Genomic DNA, 17,898 nt, shown 5'->3' with positions numbered 1-17,898 from the left:
CTGGGCGCAATAAACACAGTCATTGACTGAGTAGGCAGTTGAATAAAATAATGAAATAGAATATATTCTCCTAGAAGGCTTCTAAGTTATTTATTTATTCATTGGACACACATTTACTGAGCACCTAATTTGTGGGAGATACAAAAGAGACTAAAACATTTTATCTGTCTTGTGATGCTCATTGCTTAATATTAGTGACTAAAAAAAAAAAAATAGTCATCTGTTTCTGTGCCTGTCCCCTTCACTAGAAAGTGAGTTCTTTGGGGTTCCAGATCTGTTTCGCATATCTCAAACCTGGTGTCTAAGATGCTCAATAAATATACATGAGCTGAACAGTTGGTCAAAAATACATCTGGAGGAAAAGTTTATAAGAAGTACAAGTAAAATATGACAGTTATTCACAGGAGAGAAAGATTACATCAGGTGAGGTGAAGGAAAATATACTTGCCTAGGGGATTAGCAGGCATTTGAATAGCTATGCAGTATAATTTAGCATGTCTAAAAAAGCCCTTTATTAAACAGTCTTATCCCACTATACACATACAAATCACCTATTCGAGTTCTAATACAGGTTTCAAGCTTTTTCTTCTTCTTCTCAAGCAGATTTTGGGGTACATAATTCTGGCTTTGGAATAATGTGTCACACATGTTCTATTTTCCAAGAAGTTGCAGCTCCATAACCATCTCTCTCCATGTCTGTTCTTTGCTCACTGACCCTGACAGGTTGGGGTCAGTCTTTTAAGGTGGAGACACTGCCAAACCAGCTGGAAGCTTCCAGGATTACACAAGTCAGAAATGCAAATGGGGTTGTTGTTTTAAGAGAAAAGGCTGCTGAAGCAACATCTTTCTTACTTCTCATGTAATATCCTTGTCTCTGAAATTTTGAAAATGATTCTAGAGCCATACCCATTTTTCTTTTGGGGTACACTTCCTAGCTGACCAAAAAAAAATGTAGACAATAGGAACTTTAACGGTCAGTAAAAAAGTTATTTATTTTTTTTAAATTATCTATTGTATTCCTAGCACTATACAGAGCTATGGGTATAGGAAATGACATAGAAAAAAAAAATACAATCCTGTTATATAGGATTTATAACATAATATACACAAGAAATAAATTTAAAATGTCAGGAAAAACTGGTTTAATAAACCAGTTCTGGTCTGCAGATAGGTGACTGTTCTGCTGTGATGCTCTGCTTTGTGACAAGCCATGTGAATTTGAATAAGTCACTTCACTTCTCTACACTTTTATAAAATGAGAAGATGGAGCACAGGAATTCACTATTTCTTAAATAAATTTAAGGACATTAAGCTAAGTAAAGTATCTTCTTAACTCCTGGACCTCAAAAGAGTATCAAGGAAAAAGTAAGAATGAGCTACTGTTAATCACAGATCATTAGCGTTTGAAGAAGTCTTTGTAATCATCTAGTCCAACACTTTACTTTAAAAATGAGGAAATTCGGACACAGGAGTGTGGATTTGGTAGCTTAAGAGGACAGTCAGTGGAGGCTCCAGGCCTCTTGTTCTATTTTTCTTTATCCTGTTTTTAAGTTATTTGCTAGTCCCTACATATCATTATTTTCAACTGAAAGTTCTTTCAGCTTTCATTGAGATTCAGATGATTTTCTCATAGCTCTTTGATATTTAACTAGTTATTAAAACCTGAGAAGGTATGGGGAACAGCAAGGGCACAATACAGTAATTTTTCAAGTGTAATGTTTAAACAGTACCTATCCATCATATCTTCCTACCTAGCATAGCTTTATCTCTTAGGCAAAACAAATAAATAAACAAAAGAAAAAAAACAATTACTGTTACGAAAATTATTATAGAAACTTAGACGTTAACATGTTAATTAATTATCTTTGGGAAGAAAGGGCTGTGAATGGAGGTATCTATTATATTCATGCCTATATAAGGAGACATGATTGATTGAAGGTAATTATCTGCCACCGAACCTACAAATATTATATTACATTTTGGCAAATAATAATGAAATAAAGTTGTATAATTTAGCTTGCAGTCTTCTCAAAAGCCAGTCTGGAAAAATAACTGCAAAGAAGGTTTACAGTTTATTCAAGTTCTTAATACTATAAGATTTGCTGATGTACATGATCGTCCTGGAAATTTTCCATGCCATCTAAAACATGTCCTTTCTGTAAACCTCTGTTTCACAACAGTGCAACAAGGAAAGCAAAGTGGTTGATGTCATCTGATGATTATAATGTGAGAGAGTTGGCAATACAAAAAAAAAAAAATACACAGGCGTTTTCTATGAATCAACTAAAAGTTAAAATGGAAGTTTCTTTAACCTCTTTTGTTTGTTTTAAAAGGGAAGAGAGAGAGAGAGAGAGATTACATTCTCCATCTAGCTAACAAATAGAACTCTATGTTTTTCCTATCTATAAAACGAGTTATAATCTTGCTCTTAGGATGTAGGAAAACTCCTCCATCTATAACTTCATTATTAGATAGCTCTGGTGGTTTTAAAATATATCCACAAATTATTTTATCTCGCTGCCTTCAAAAAGTGTGTCATTATGCTTTAATATGAGCCAAACTTTATATCTTGCTCCTAACAAACAGAATAAGGTAGAAGAAATGGTGCATGATTTCTGAGACCATGGTGTATGATCTTAAAACGCACTATGGTTTGCTGCTCTCTCTGTGTCCTGAAGTAAAGCCAAATGCCATGTTATAAGGACACTCAAGCAACCCCATGGAAAGGGCAACATGGTAAGAGACTGATGCCACCAACTAGCTCTCAGCAAGAAGCTGACGCCTCCTGCCTACAGCCATGAGAGGAAACAGATCCTTCATCCACAGGTAGCCTTTACATGATATTTGATTGCAACCTTTTGAGAGATCCTGAGCTAGAGTCCTCAACTATATCACTCCAAAACTCCTAACTCACAGAAACTGTAAGATAATACGTTTGTTGTTCCAAGCTCTTAAATTTGGGAGTAATATCTTATGCAATAATAGATAACTAATGTTATATCTAAAGTTATATAATGGATAAGAAAGTATTTGAAAATAATAACAATTCATAACATCATTAGTTCATCTTTATGTTATCGCACCATACATAAAGACTATATTTTGGCTGACACTTGCAGGTACTATTTAAACAATTTTCATTTTGACCTCTTTTTCCCCATCTTATAGATTGTTCACACCTTAGTTTAGAAGCACCCAACAGTTGTCTGACAAAACTTGATAAGGGACCTGCTTCTCCTGCTTGTTAACAGATCACAGAATAATCTTGAAGTTCTTCCCTAGTCACCTGGTGCTGTGACCTCAGTTAAGCTCACCAAAAAACAGTCTCACTTTGATCCAGTCTACATGCCTTTCTCAACATGGTGTGCTACACTGGAGACAGTTTTAAGTCTGTATATAGCCAATAGTTTATTTGTTATTAATCCAGTTTTTATCTTAAGGACTAAATGACTAACTCTCAACTCTAGATGCTGATTACACTGCACTAGAACTGAAGGACGCAAATCTAGGTTGCACAATCAGAGCTGCGTCTAGACACCATTCATCTCTGTGAGCACAATTTGGTCTAGTGTCTTAGAGCAATTAGAGTTCAGCATTAGCAAAAGTGACAGCTTTAAAAACAAAGTGTTTCACTTAGAACTACATTTAGCTTTGAAGAACAGAAATCCTACCAATTCTGGCTTAAACAGGTATGGGGCTTATGTTTCCACACAATAAGAAGTCCAGGCATAAGCAATCTAATGCTAGTGCAGTTACTTAAGAATGTCATTGGTGAATCAACCTTCATACATTTGCCTGATTTTCTGTCCTTCACATGTGCCTATTGCCCTTACAGTTAGAAAACAGGGGCTAACTCTCCAGGTATCATGTCTCAGTTCCAAGCAGGAAGGACAAAGGACAGAGCTTCCTCCTCATGAGGCTTTGTTTTATTTTTCTTGGTTTTGTTTCTGCTTTCAGAATGGAAAGCCCACTCTGGGCCTTTCTGACAACATCTCATTGGTCAGAATGGATCTCATGACCACCCAGAATTACAGGGAGGCTGAGAATTCAAATACTCAAACTTACAGTCCCTATGGAAAAGAACATCAAGAAAGATGTTCAACCCATTGATTGAAATGGGTGTGGAGTGATCTAACCCGTAGTACTTTAATATCTGCCGCAGAAGGGAACCTTGTGTCTTTTGGGGGAATATATGTACATAGATGTGTATATATATGTATGTATGTACATAGATGATAGATAGATTAGTCAGATAGATAAGTAGGTAGATAGGTAGGTAAGTAGGTAGATAGATAGATAGATAGATAGATAGATAGATAGATAGATAAAAATTTTAAAAAATTAATTCACTCAGCAACACTTTTTCCACTGAAGGAGCTCAGAGAGAAAATGTTTTGGTGCAGTTCTGGGTGGGTGTGTTTGACAGCGCTTAATATCACCAGCACTGAAGGTAATAAATGTTATCCCTCTTTTCTATCATGAATATGAATGACGCTCTGAAGGCCGAATGCAACCTAAGAATTTACGTGAGAAATGAGGCATGAACCATTTTTGAAAATATATTAGCCCGAAGTCTGTATTACTGCATATTTTATATCCTTTTCAGTATGCTACAAAAGGTTTTAGCCTCAACTGAATGCTGCCAGAAAAGAACAAACAAGAACAAGGATACAAAAATAAATGCTTTGAGTCAAGTTATCCCACGATGTTCTTTATGGTTGGTATAATGATCACAGTACCAGCAGTCTGCTTTGCTTCAAACTCTCCCCATCAGCATTTCTCCTGAAAGCCTGGTTCTCCAGCAAGTTTATCCCAGGCCAAGTAGTTAGAAATATTCATGGCGAACAGCTAGCATCTGAAAAAGCATTTCATAAACATCTGCCATTTGTACCTTCTATGTCTAAGATCTGTCCTCCACACTTTGAGAGCATGAACAAGACATACCTAGTAGAGTATTTTCTGATTGGGAATTGAGTTAATGTTTAAATCTTTGATTCTGGATGTTGTTATTGTCTAAGGTATATTTTATAGGCATGGTTATATGATAATTATAACTACTAATATGTTTTACATCTTATGAACTTTATCCCATGTTAATGATATTCAGTAAAATGTCCAGCCACATTAAAATATTTATGCTATTAAGGTATTATTCATTATTTTAATCCTTTCTACCTTCACATAGTTTTACAAAATTTTATAATGAATATACATTATTCCCATATATGGAACAAAAATCAACTTCAATTTTTCCAGGAGGCTGTTGTCTTCCCTGACCAGACCTGAGACACATTTGAGCTTGCAAAGTGAAAATGCATGGGGCCAAAGTCCACCAATTGTTCTGATCCCAGAGAGTCTCATGGTTCATGCACTAAGCATCTTACAGAAACTTTCACAAAAATACCAATTCCTGTGCTCCAAAAATGACAATTTGATTTGACAGGGATGTAGCTCAGATGTCTGTATTTTTAACAAACACGCCAAGTGATTCTAATAAAGATGGTGCCCAGGACACATCTAGGGAAACGTAGCTCCAATAAGTCATTTGCTCACTTGATGAGAGGCCACAGTCTATGCCAAAGTCTATTCTTATATCCTCTGGCAGGCCAGTTTCCCCACTCACAAAAGAGTTGCTTCTCCATCTGAGAATGCTTTCCTCTGTGCCCCACCTCTCAAAGGGTTGTTTAACTATTTCTAATTTTCCTCAGTCACAGGAGTTAATAAATTAATAATTTGTATAACACTTCCTAATAATAATACTGTTACATCCAAGTATTCTATCAGACAGAAAAAAAGTATTTCTTTATTAAAGTTCAATTGAATGCTTACTATGAATAAGAAGAAAGAGATTAAACATAGATAAGACCACCCCCTACTCCCAAACAAAGATTCCTGGATGAGAGAGCTCCTGCTTGTTGTCTGTTACTAAGTATGAACTCCTTAAACTAATCTTCAGTGACAAACTACAGAGCACAATTGAATGGTTACTATTGTAGAAGGATCATTTCCTGGCCAGTTAAAATGTCCAGAAAGACTGGTGTTAGAGTGAAGATTTATCTTTCACTTTTTTCTTCTAAGAACTTTCTACATTACTTTCTTATTTCTAAGAGATGGTTCTATTTTTCTACTAACAATCTAAAGAAGGATTTCTCTTGGTACAACGCCATGTCTGGGGAGCTATTACTAAAAATCAGCCGTTATTTTTTCCTGGCTATCAGACAGTGTTTCACTTAGATACTATATCTGAGGCCTCATCTAAATTTAGGAGAATGAGACTGCATATTTCAGAGAAAATCTTCCAGCTGTGCTTATGAAAGTGTCATGAAGCCCTTGCAAAGAGTAGAGGAGGAGGAGGAAGAGGGAGAAGAGAGGAGCCTCAATGATAACAATTGAACTTTTTTAAGCATCTCCTAAATGCTAGCCACAAAGCTAAGTGCTTTTAATGAAGGATCTTCCTTAATTCTCATGACAGCCCTGAGGTATAGGTTCTTTATAGACTGATTTTACAGATAATGAAAACTGAAGCAGGGAGAGATTAAGGAAATTGCCCCAAATCACATAGCTACTAAAGGCCAAACTAAGACTCAGACAGACCCGTCCATTTTCAGAGCTCTCAACCATGCACTGCAGGGGAACCCACTGGTTGGCAGGTGCTCAGGCAATGTGCAGCTGTGTGCAGCCGGCCTCAGAAGCACAGTTCTATCACTCCGGACACATCAGAACAGCCAGCAGGAACTGTGGTTGATCAAAAGTTATGATCCACTGTCCAATTCATCAGAGGGCCTCTGACAGTCTCAGAAATAAGGCTGGATTTAGGAATTCAAGCTCACCAAATAAGCCCCTCACAATTCATAGGCTATATATCTTCCACCTATTGATCAATCTGCACCGAGGAAGGTCAGTTCTAAATTTTCGAATAAAACTATCAGAATGATTAAAGAAAATCCATAGCTGTCAAAAACATATCAAAAATCAGTATAATGCCTGAGTTGGCCCTATTGACACATACACTGCTTTTCGTTACAGGGTGAATAGCAACTATTTGGCTGTCAGTCAATGTTATGTTATTATTAGGAAGGTCCAAGGTTCAGAGATTCTTAATTGTTTGAACGTCTGGGCTAATTAATGCAATTTTAAAAGGGATATGTCAGGAATCATACTATATGTTTTTATACCAAATGTAAGAAAAACAAGGCATGTACCCCATGCTGAAGGTTGCCAGATAGTTCTAAATACTTAGCATAGGTCTTGTCAGAGAAAATCTCAGTACATTAATTTAACAGGCTCAGAGTTGCTTTTCAAAAGGCTGTAGAGCATGATGTTTTGCATAATCAAAATGGTTTATTAACTCAAGTCATTTGACTTTTTCATTTATTTTCCAATTCACAGGGACATAAGCATATCAATTATGAGACAACCTACAATAACTAAATGCAAAATAGCTACAAGGCTAAGTATTGTACACTACTATAGCATATTACAGAGCTCAATAACAAGATGATTTTCACAAAACACCACATAAATGTTAATAATTCACATTACCTGATAGGAAATACCTTGTAGTTTTTCTCCTTGAAGAGTATGTATGTTATTATTCAAAAGAAAATCATCTTCTTTAAGATCTATGAAAAGAGATAAACGTTATATACAGATTATTAGATATTATAGAATTTAAGAAGTTTGAGTTCAATTAATGCTCAGATATTTTTTAGTCTGTTAATGTACTATATTAACTAGATCATAAGTGTTTACTTTCTTAAAAATGTGATTTTTACTAAGAACATAAAAAATAAAATAGAGATTAAACAAAATAAAAATGAAGAATGTCACTAATCAGCTGTGTACCTACACAAGCCATGAAACTTCTCTGGAACTCGATTTCCTTGTAGGTAATAGAAGAATAGCATACAGATAACTCAAGCCACTTCTAACTCCAAAATGCTATGATTTCATAAAATTATCACCTCACCTGTTTCTGTTAAACTAAGCTTTCCACCCCTGGCTTATTGAACTTCATTAGTTTATGTCTTCTCAGTATGAATTATTTATGTTGAAATTGTTCTATGCATGCTTTAGTAAAAGCTTTAGAATGTGGCTCCATTTTCTTGCAGCTAAATGAAACCTTTTCAAAAGGTATCAGCATTTCCCTTTCGAGTCTTGTAAAAGGGTCTCCATTTATTTAAATCTGGAATACATAGTGTACTAAAAGAGGACAGGACTTTATGGATCACTTAATCCAAGCCCCTTAGTTTACAGATGAGAATAATGAGACCCACAGAAATCACTGGCCACGAGGCCAGTGACTTTTCCTTTCACCCTCATACCTTTCTATTTAAAATCATTGCTTCAATTTTCCACTATTCCTCATTCTGATACTCTGTTGAGGAAGAAGGGGCAGGTGAGGTCTACCCTTGTGCTCAATAAAAATTAAGTGCAGGTTTTTCTCCAAATTTCCATCATAGTGGTAGTTAAAAGATATGTCAAATTCGCAGCTCAGTTTCAGTGTTATTTACATCAATAACTTAATATTTTAAATTAGAGTAACCACACTATAGCATTCTAGAAAATACTTGTTTTGAAATGAGCTGGTTTTGTGATCTGGCTCTTTGAAGCACCATCTTCCATCACAAGGTCAGAATGCTAGAAGCAGAATTTCACAGTTTTATTTATTTATTTATTTATTATTATTATTTTAGTTTCTGCATTTTAAAAAATGTTCTCCCCCCTGCTCCTTTATTTCTTTCCATCTTTTTAAAAAAATCCTTTTAACATGAATTTTAGAGAGTTCTCTCTCTATTCTTCTGGGTACAAGAAAAAACAATAAAGTGGTCACCTGTACTCTAGAAGAGGTCATCTGTACTCTAAAATTTGGAAACAGCTGAAGAATATGCACAATGCATTTACATCACTTACATACCAATGCAAGGCAGTAAAATGAGTGACTCAGACACTATTATGGAAAGAGATCACTATGACCCCGAGTACTCGTGGAAGAGACAGAACCCAATAGAAGTCTGAAAAATGGATATAGTTTAGAAAAGTAGAAGAAAAAGAAAAGCTACAAATACAGTATCAATGCTATGTACCCTAGTCTGTAGTGTAGAATAAATAGAACATGTTTAATTAAGTGGAGAGATTGAGTTTGGGTCTGGGATAGGCAATTCCGAACATGGCCTGGGAAGAGGTAGGGCTGGGAGAGTAAGGCCAAATTTTAATGGGCCTTGAACACTAGGTAGAGAGATTTGAGCATAACCCACAAAACCAATGTTCTAAATATAAATGTGTGCAGGGATCAAACATGTAACCTAACTAAGTGAAGTGAATTTTGTCAAGGAGGCAGTGGGAGGTCTTTGGTAGCTAACGGGCCACCATTGCCAAAAGGCAGCCATTTGCTCTTGGATCTCCCAACTGAAATCATCTCAGACTTTGAGCCCAAGATCATCTGTGTCTCTTCTATATTTTAAGAGTGTCAATATATTTATTTTAATGTAAAATTTCCTGATTTTTAAAATGTCATATGGCCCAAATTAGGCATATGTAGTATTTTCCAAAGATGGCACAAAAATATGTTAATATCACATATTCTGTAACATAATCTTGGCACTCCTCCATCAAGAAATGAAGTTCACATCTATACTTATTGGATTGAGCTGACCCTAGTGAATCATTGTCACAGTAGAATGTAGTGAAAGTGATTCTTTGTGACCTCCAAGGCTAGGTCAGAAGAAACCTTGTAGCTTCTGTCTTGATATTTTGGGTTGCTCACTCTCTAGACACTTCCTCATGTGATGTGTGAAGCTGCCTCTCATGCCCTTCCCTTTTGAAACCCACCCTTTAGCCTGGGAGAAGCTTAAGGCACATGTTGAAGCCACATATTGATTCTCCAGTTGACAGTCCCAGCTAAGCCCAGTTATTCCAGAACAGGTACCAGACATGTAAGTGAAAAAGCCTCTAGTCAGCTGTCCCCAACATTTTTGGCACCAGGGACCGGTGCTCTTGTGAGAATCTAATGCCTGATCATCTGAGGTGGAGCTGAGGCGGTGAAGCTAGCACTGGGAAGCAGCTGCAAACACAGATTTAGTTTCACTTGTTTGCCCGCCTCTCACCTCCTGCTGTGCGGCCCAGTTCCTAACAGGGCATAGACTGGTATTGGTCCGAAGCCCAGGGGCTGGGGACCCCTGCTGCAGATGATTGCAGCCACCACACATTTAAGTCTTCCCCAGTCACTGAAGTCTTCCCAGAGGAATCCTCAGAGACACCATGAAGCATGGTCCCAACTGAATCCCTGGCACCCAACATCTGTGAGCCTAATAAAATGTTGTCTGATGTCATTAAGTTTTGAGGTGTTTACTCGCAGCAATAGATCATCAACATATGCATAAACTATGTAAGTGGGTCACAAACAAGAGTGTACATAAATGCGCACCATCCAATGTAAACATTCAGACTTCAACTGCCCTTCAAAAGCAAATGCAGAAAAAAATGAAATTAAGCAAAACACAAAAACAAGAAACAATATTTTGAATCAACTTCTAGGTTATTCTAACAGGGATACTTCTGACCACACTCAGCTAACTATAATTCTAATCAAGGCTCCTCTAATGAATTGAAGGAATTCTCAAGATTCATTTGTATAAAACACTAGAACTCTGAGTGTTCTCATCATTCAATCCAAAAAGTCTTTCTTGGAAATAGAAGAGGCCCGTCAGCAGGCACCCTTTGCTCAGGGAATTTATCCCCACACCATAAGCAGACATTCAGGTATGATTTAGGACTTCTCTCTGTCATTCCTCATGTACTCCAGTCTACAGATTTAAATCACATGCTCTTGGGAAACAATTTTTAAATTAAATTGTACTTCCTGAAAATTAAACAATAGTAAATACATTTGTGACTATACATTTGCTATCTTAAAAATGAGGATATCAAGCCAATAAAGAAGAATTAATAAGATCTGGAAAAATTAAGCCAAAATGTTTATGTGCTTACTCTGAAGAAATCGGCCAAATAGTACTGACTAGAATTCCGGAAAGAAAGTTTCAGACCAATGGCAATTCAAACGCTAAACTAGAAGGCTCTGATGACATTTATCATATATATGTGTAAATATATATAAAATGAATATATATATATATATATATAATGAATCTCATCAAAACCATATGGAATGAGGATTTATGTTTTTTAATAATTTTGCAGCCATATGGGTAATACTCCTTTCATTACGAACCATATTTCCTGACCTTATCCAGACCCTACTTCCTTCACTAACATGTCAATTTTTTTGCATATTTTCTGTTTTATGGAATAGCTTATTGCAGTCACACTTTAAAAAAAAAAAATCTCCAAATTCCAAACATGTTTCTTTGTTATCATTTTTTAAATTTTGCTTTCTCTTTTATTCTTTGGACTTACTAGTATAAAACATGAAAACTCTGTTCTTTAAATCATCTTTATTTAAATCATAACTTGATCTTAGGTAAATTACAATTCATAGATTTCAGTTTGTTTTATCAGGCTTTTAAAATCTTTATAAAACTAAGGCCAAAATAAATGTAAAGATTTTTGAATTGATTTTAATTTACTAAAAGAAATATTATGAATATTTGCCTGCTTATCATGCTGAAAATACAGAAATTAATATGAATTAGAGATGCCAATTTTTTCAGTTGTAAAATCCTGAGCACACAATTTATCCTACATTTATCTTACAGATGTAGTCTTTTTTAATAACAGAATGTAGCTTTAGATAAAATTCTTTTTAGAAGAAGGAAATGGACTAAATAAACTAAAAATGTTAGCTTCTGGCACTCTACTGGCTCTGATAAATTTTGTCTTAACTGATATAACACAGTCATATTATCGAACTGTGTGAATTTCTTTAAGGATTAAAACACCAGGCACGAACCGTTGGCTAAATATAGCCTGTGGACATTTCTTTCATCAGGCCTCAATACTCTTTAGGACTGCAATAATGTTAATATATTATGTGTCATGTAGAAATACCATTTCGAAATTGAAATTGAGAGAAAGAGCCTTTTTTTTTTTTGGTCTTAGTTTTTAACAGAATCTTTAAAAGTTAACATAATTCCTACCATTTATTTTCATATATATATATATATATATGTATGCTATATATATATATATATATAGGAAAATTATATATATATATTTTTTTTCTGTTTTAATGAGGCTGTTTTTACAATTTCATTATGAGTCTTCAATAAAATCATGCGCTGTGGATAATAGCAATAACACACCCTCCAATCTTCATCTCACTGAACTTCACAGACTGCCTATCCTCAGGCACAGTAAACCACTCTCAAGTTATTATTCAATTAACAGTTAAAAACTGGTGTTTAAAATGAGAAAGAAATATTACAAGTTGACATGTAGGGCACTAATTGCTTAGAAATACTCTGAGCCTTCCAAATGAAGCTACTACATCCATAAAATTAAAGTCCACTACTTGTGGCCCTCGCTCCCCAACAGAGTTTCTCCCTTCAATTTACAATAGCACCAACAGCCTTGGTCTCAGGCCATCAACTCTTCCTAGCACAACATTAAGCCCAAAGAAATGTCCGGTGACTCAGCTGCTACTGCTGAAATGTTGGCTAAACTTCTTAGACACACACTCCCTCACCCCCCAAACACAGGGTCTCTTAAGAATCTGAGAAATATCAAAGCTGAGAAATTTGCTATGAAGGCTTTCTTTCTTCTCTGACAAAATAGAGATCACTAACTCAAAGCACTTCACCTAAGGTCCAAGATTTTTTGCTGCTTTGTCAGAGTAGATATAATAGAATTACCTTCCTAGTACTCTTAATTTAAGAAAAAAAAGTTCACGGAAAAGCAGCTTGAGAAATTAGAAATTAGAAAACTTGGAAGAGATTTACGTTCAAACTTGTAACTAAAAATAACCTATAATACAGTTATACCTTTTTTATCCATAAGTCAATATATAATAATCTAAGTATTACATGTGTTTATTAAAGGGATGGATGGATGGATGTTTGACTAGTAAGATATCTGGCATCCATGAAGTGAAAATAGTCAAATCAAAACATGGTATTATTAAAACATTTCCTATGTTGTAAGCAAAAGAAAATATATAAAATAATCCCCAAATGATTTACCTATTTCTTTATGAAAAATTGGTAAATATTTTTAAATTTAGTTAAAATTATTCACCAAAATATTATGTAATCTTGGATAAAATTGAAATATTTCAGGGGAAAATGATTGTTTTTATAAATAGTTATTTTGTAAAGCTAAGAATTCTGTTAAAAAAGACAAAAGGCAAAATCTGAATGGAATGTATAATCATTAAGCTCCTGACTATAAAAAAATACACTGTAATTCCCTTTGTTCCAAGATATTAAACACTTTTAGTTAAAAATCAGAAATTTTTAAATAATCAATAATGAATATAATCAAATTTTTCTTGTTTCAGTAACATTGGAGAGAGAATGCCAACTAAATCAACTTTTTATTCTGTTGTCATCTTTGTGAACTCTTAAGACATTTTGTTTTATTCATTACCTTCTCATAGTTAAGTCATTTTAATTAGAAAATCATTTACTATTGATAAATTTTCTATACTTGGCTGCTAATTTGCTTCTGGGAATTTTTAAATTATAAAATAATATAATTTTGCATTAATAATCAAGGTTATTTCTCTTAAATTTTTAAAGAAAACCTAAATATAACAATTTAATATATTCATGTTATTTTAGAGGGTTTTTTTCTATGTGCTGATTTTTAAATACATTTTAAATTATTTTAGGCATTAAAGACTTTCAAATATTATTTGCAATTGATTCTTTGCTTCGACAGGCAACTTAATTAGATTTCACTTCCTTTTTGTATGTCTCTGTGTATCTACACATATATCTATATAGTCTATTAATAATATATACATTCTATTCTATTCTATTTGTCTTTCCTTTTTAAGCAGACCACAATGCCCTGCTTATTTTAATGGAGAAAGATGGAAATTTTTCTTATCTGCCCTTTAAACTACTTTGGTAAAATGCAAAGTCAGCAGAACTAAATTTAGTAATTACCTTTTAGCTGACAGAGTCTTCTGATGTGGGAATCATTCTCAGGCTTGCTGGATTCCTGCCAGATTGTGTCATTGACTTTCTTTTCTGAAGTAAAGCAGAGGATTGGTTAAGACAATTCACAGCAAGTGTAAGAAATTTGCAATCAAAACAAGTTCAGCACATGGTTGTAACTTGGTAATACGACATGAGAACTCTGTGGTCCATTCTAGGGAGTTCTAGTCACTGATGGACACCCCCAGGTGTCTTATGGGTTCCCATTTATTTCCATGAACTACATAAGTACCCAAGCATATGTGGTAGAATGTTGCTACTGAAATACCTTTTAATGATTACGTTATTCTCTGGAGTATTTTTCTTGAATTAAAAACCATTTATTTTTTATGCATAACTTAAGGTATCCCCACCCTCCACCCTCCACATTTCTCATCATTTTTAACAAAATGATTAAGTAGTTAGAGAGAACACTGAGCTATGATAGATTCAAGAAACTCTAAGATCCTTAAATGGAAGAACTATTATTGTTCAGGCTTGTCTTCTCAACACCTAGAGCAGAGCCTGGACATATTGTGAAGAACTGAACTGCATAGAAATTAAAAATTGGAATCTCTTCTAATCTACTTACCAAAGACTAATCATTTCATATGTGTTGTCATAACATTGATAAAATAAATTTTAAAGAAGGCAATCAAAGCAACACATGGAAACAAACTCAGTATGCTCTGCTGTTTTTAAAGTCACTATTCCTCTCCTATTTAACTACAAGGAGGGCAGTTGATCATCAAGAATTATGTTAGGATGGAAATATCTGTAGACTGGTTTGTACAAACTAAATAGCATGCTATGAAAATGGATCTAGGTGGAAAATAAAATTTTGCCTTATTTAAGAATACTCACTATTCAAATCAGGGCTGACATTCAAAGTATTTAACAACTAATTGCCCACAGGGCCATGACTAATGAGACTGAACTCAGCCCCTGTGGATGTTGCCACTGGAAGAATATCAGACGCAGACACCCTTGGAAGATACATCCAATGATCATCATCACCCTGGTATGAATGAGCTTTTCAGAATGATTCAGGAAACTGATTTTGAAAAGAGGGGGAAAGAAATTTGAGCATCTGACTCCTAAGTGCTACGGGGAGAAAGGAGAAAGGGTATTCACAAGTTTGACAAACTGCATAAAAAATAAATTATTGATTGAATAATCCAGATTTTTCTTGCCACTGTGAATTTTATAATTAGTGACACCCTATATTCCATTAGGGAAAGAGAGACATTAGCTTTCAAAAATTAATTAACAGAATTAGAGATTTACTTCAGATTTAAAGTACAAATCTAGCAAATTGCATTTATCGTTACTATGGTTACTGTAATCACAGAAACTAAAGAAAAGATCTGGTACTTGATATGCCATGAAAGAGTCTTATAATCTAACCATTTTCTATTTTTTTTAATTCACTCCTAGATTCATAAATCTGAAAAGATATCTAAGAGGTCATCTTAATTATGGCGAGCCAAGCTAAAGTTAGACAGCTGGAAGATAATCAACTAATGAACCACCAAAGAGAAATGTTTTAACATAAATGGAAATTATTCTGAATAAATGAATGATTTCTTTGTCTTAGCCATTTAACCACAAAAGGAACCACATTTAAAAAAAAAAAATTCTTCTATGGAATTCAAACAATTCAATTTGATCTTCATTAATCACTTATTGTTGCTTTATGGCAGTAGCAGAAAAAAAGAACTTTTAGGGAAACAGAACATATTATCTGTATGAGTAATCTTATAAATTACTAACCAAATCCTTTGTTTTCAGATATAGATCTTTGAATTGACCTAGAAGAATAAAATAAAAAGATATTTAAGTCTATATTTAATAATGACTATTATAACCAAACAGAAATTAGATCATTTAGACATATGTGCAATACCTTTAACAACAGAAATAAATTCTACCTCTAACCAAGGTCTATATATGGTGCTGAATTTTTCTGACTCTAGATGGCAAAATACAATTAATACAAGTATTATCTTGGTCTGAAATTTTTCATGCAATATCGAGAAACTAACATTCATTAAACCCACCCCCACTGCTCAAAAAAAAGGTTTGGAGAAACATGGTGGAGTGAGAGACGTCCCCAGATCTCTCCCCTTGAAATAACAATAAGCTGAACATCTAAAACTCAACAAAAAACACCCAAACTGCACACAGGCATGTATGAGCATTGGATTTGTACATAAGAGCTACCAAAGGTCTGAACCCCAGGTGTCAAACGGTGGACTGTGAGAAATAAAGAAGGTACCTCTCGCAGATGCCAGAGCTCCCTGTAGAAGAAGGGGGAGGGGAGAAGATTCAGGGAGTTCCCTGAACAGCCCTGCCTGAGAGTGCTGTGACCTTCACACAGCCAGTGGCAGGGCCCAGACATCAGAGCATAAAGCGGAGAAGCAGGATGGCAGAGAAACAACAACTGATTTTTATCGGCCGCATTTACAAAACTGAGGCTGAACCACAGCCTCTAAATCCAACCCAGAGGGCGCCTCCTCCCATATCCTCCGAGACCAAACACCACGGAGCCCCAGAGAATATAAGCAAACGATATTGAAATTGTCGCTAATACTGACAGAGACTGATACTGAGAGTAGTGAGCGTGATTAAACATCTATAAGCAAATAAAAAGGCATTATTAAGGCTTTATATAAAGCAGAGATCCAAGAGGCTTAGACACCGCCTACTGGAAACCAAAAGAAAGCCCCTTCTTTGCAATAGGCTAAAGAGAGACCTTTATATAATAAATCTTTATCTGGAAAGAAAGCAGAATACATTTCCATTAATGCCCCAGCAGAGAAATAGTCCATTAAACATCATGAAAAACCAAGGTGAGAAGGCATCTCAAAAAGAAAAAACAAAAAAACAAAAAACTTCAGAAAATAAGCTTACAGACATAGAAGTATGCAACTTAAATGACAGAGAATTCAATTCTGAAAAAACTCATTGAGTTCCAAAACGAGTCATATAAACAATTTCAGGAATTGAAAAAGTAACTAGATGAGCAAAATGAGTTCTTTAGCAAGGAGACTGAAACCCTCAAAAAGAACAGAATAGATCTGGAGGTAAAAACACACCACGAGAGTTAACAAATGAAATAACGAGTTTGGAAAATAGAGTCGACCAAATGGAGGAATGGATCAGTGATATCAAAGACAGAAATCTGGAAATAAATCAGAAGGAAGAAGAGAGAAACTGAATGAAAAATAATAAAAGAGAAATACAAGAACTAGCTGACACCATTAGGAAAGGAAGCATTATACTCAATGGTGAATATATGTAATATATGGAAAAGGAGCAGGGACAAAAAGCATTTTCAGACAAATAGTGGACAAGAATTTCTCAAATCTAAGGAATGAGCTGGAGATGGAATTCAAGAAGTAAATAGAACACCCAATTATCTCAACGCAAAAAGGCCGTCACAAAAACACATTATATTAAAGTTATCAAAAATTAATGACAAAGAGAGAATTCTCAGGGCAGCCAGAGAAAAGAAGATAGTAACTTATAAAGGAAAACTCATTAAATTATCATTGGCCTTCTCAGTACAAACCTTACAAGCCAGAAAGGAATGGAAACAAATATTCAGAATATTTAAGTAAAAGAAACTATCAGCCTAGAATAATGTATCCAGCTAAGCTCTCCTTTATATATGAAGTAGAAATAAAGATCTCTCCAAACATACAAAAATTGAGGGAATTCTCCACTACAAGGCTTGCACTACAGGAAATACTGAAAGAGGTCAGCTCACCTAAACCAAAATGACAAAAAAAAAAAAAAC

At 34.8% G+C, this 17,898-nt stretch overlaps 1 protein-coding gene across 1 annotated transcript in view; it reads right to left on the bottom strand.

The window, feature by feature from the left end:
* Window positions 1–4,825: 4,825 nt before the first annotated feature.
* Window positions 4,826–17,898, bottom strand: part of LOC120596624 (putative uncharacterized protein ENSP00000383407) — a 23,663-nt gene continuing 10,590 nt past the window's right edge. Inside the window, exons 3-6 of the mRNA XM_039855120.1 lie at window positions 15,870–15,907; window positions 14,067–14,150; window positions 7,543–7,622; window positions 4,826–4,855 (exon numbers count right to left, since the gene is read on the bottom strand). Of these exons, the coding sequence (XP_039711054.1) occupies window positions 4,826–4,855; window positions 7,543–7,622; window positions 14,067–14,150; window positions 15,870–15,907 (232 nt within the window). The remainder of the gene's footprint in view (window positions 4,856–7,542; window positions 7,623–14,066; window positions 14,151–15,869; window positions 15,908–17,898) is intronic.

This window comes from Pteropus medius, unplaced genomic scaffold (assembly GCF_902729225.1).
Source record: "Pteropus medius unplaced genomic scaffold, Ma_sr-lr_union100, whole genome shotgun sequence".
Lineage (NCBI taxonomy): Eukaryota > Metazoa > Chordata > Mammalia > Chiroptera > Pteropodidae > Pteropus > Pteropus medius.
This window is presented reverse-complemented; position numbering and strand designations above follow the sequence as displayed.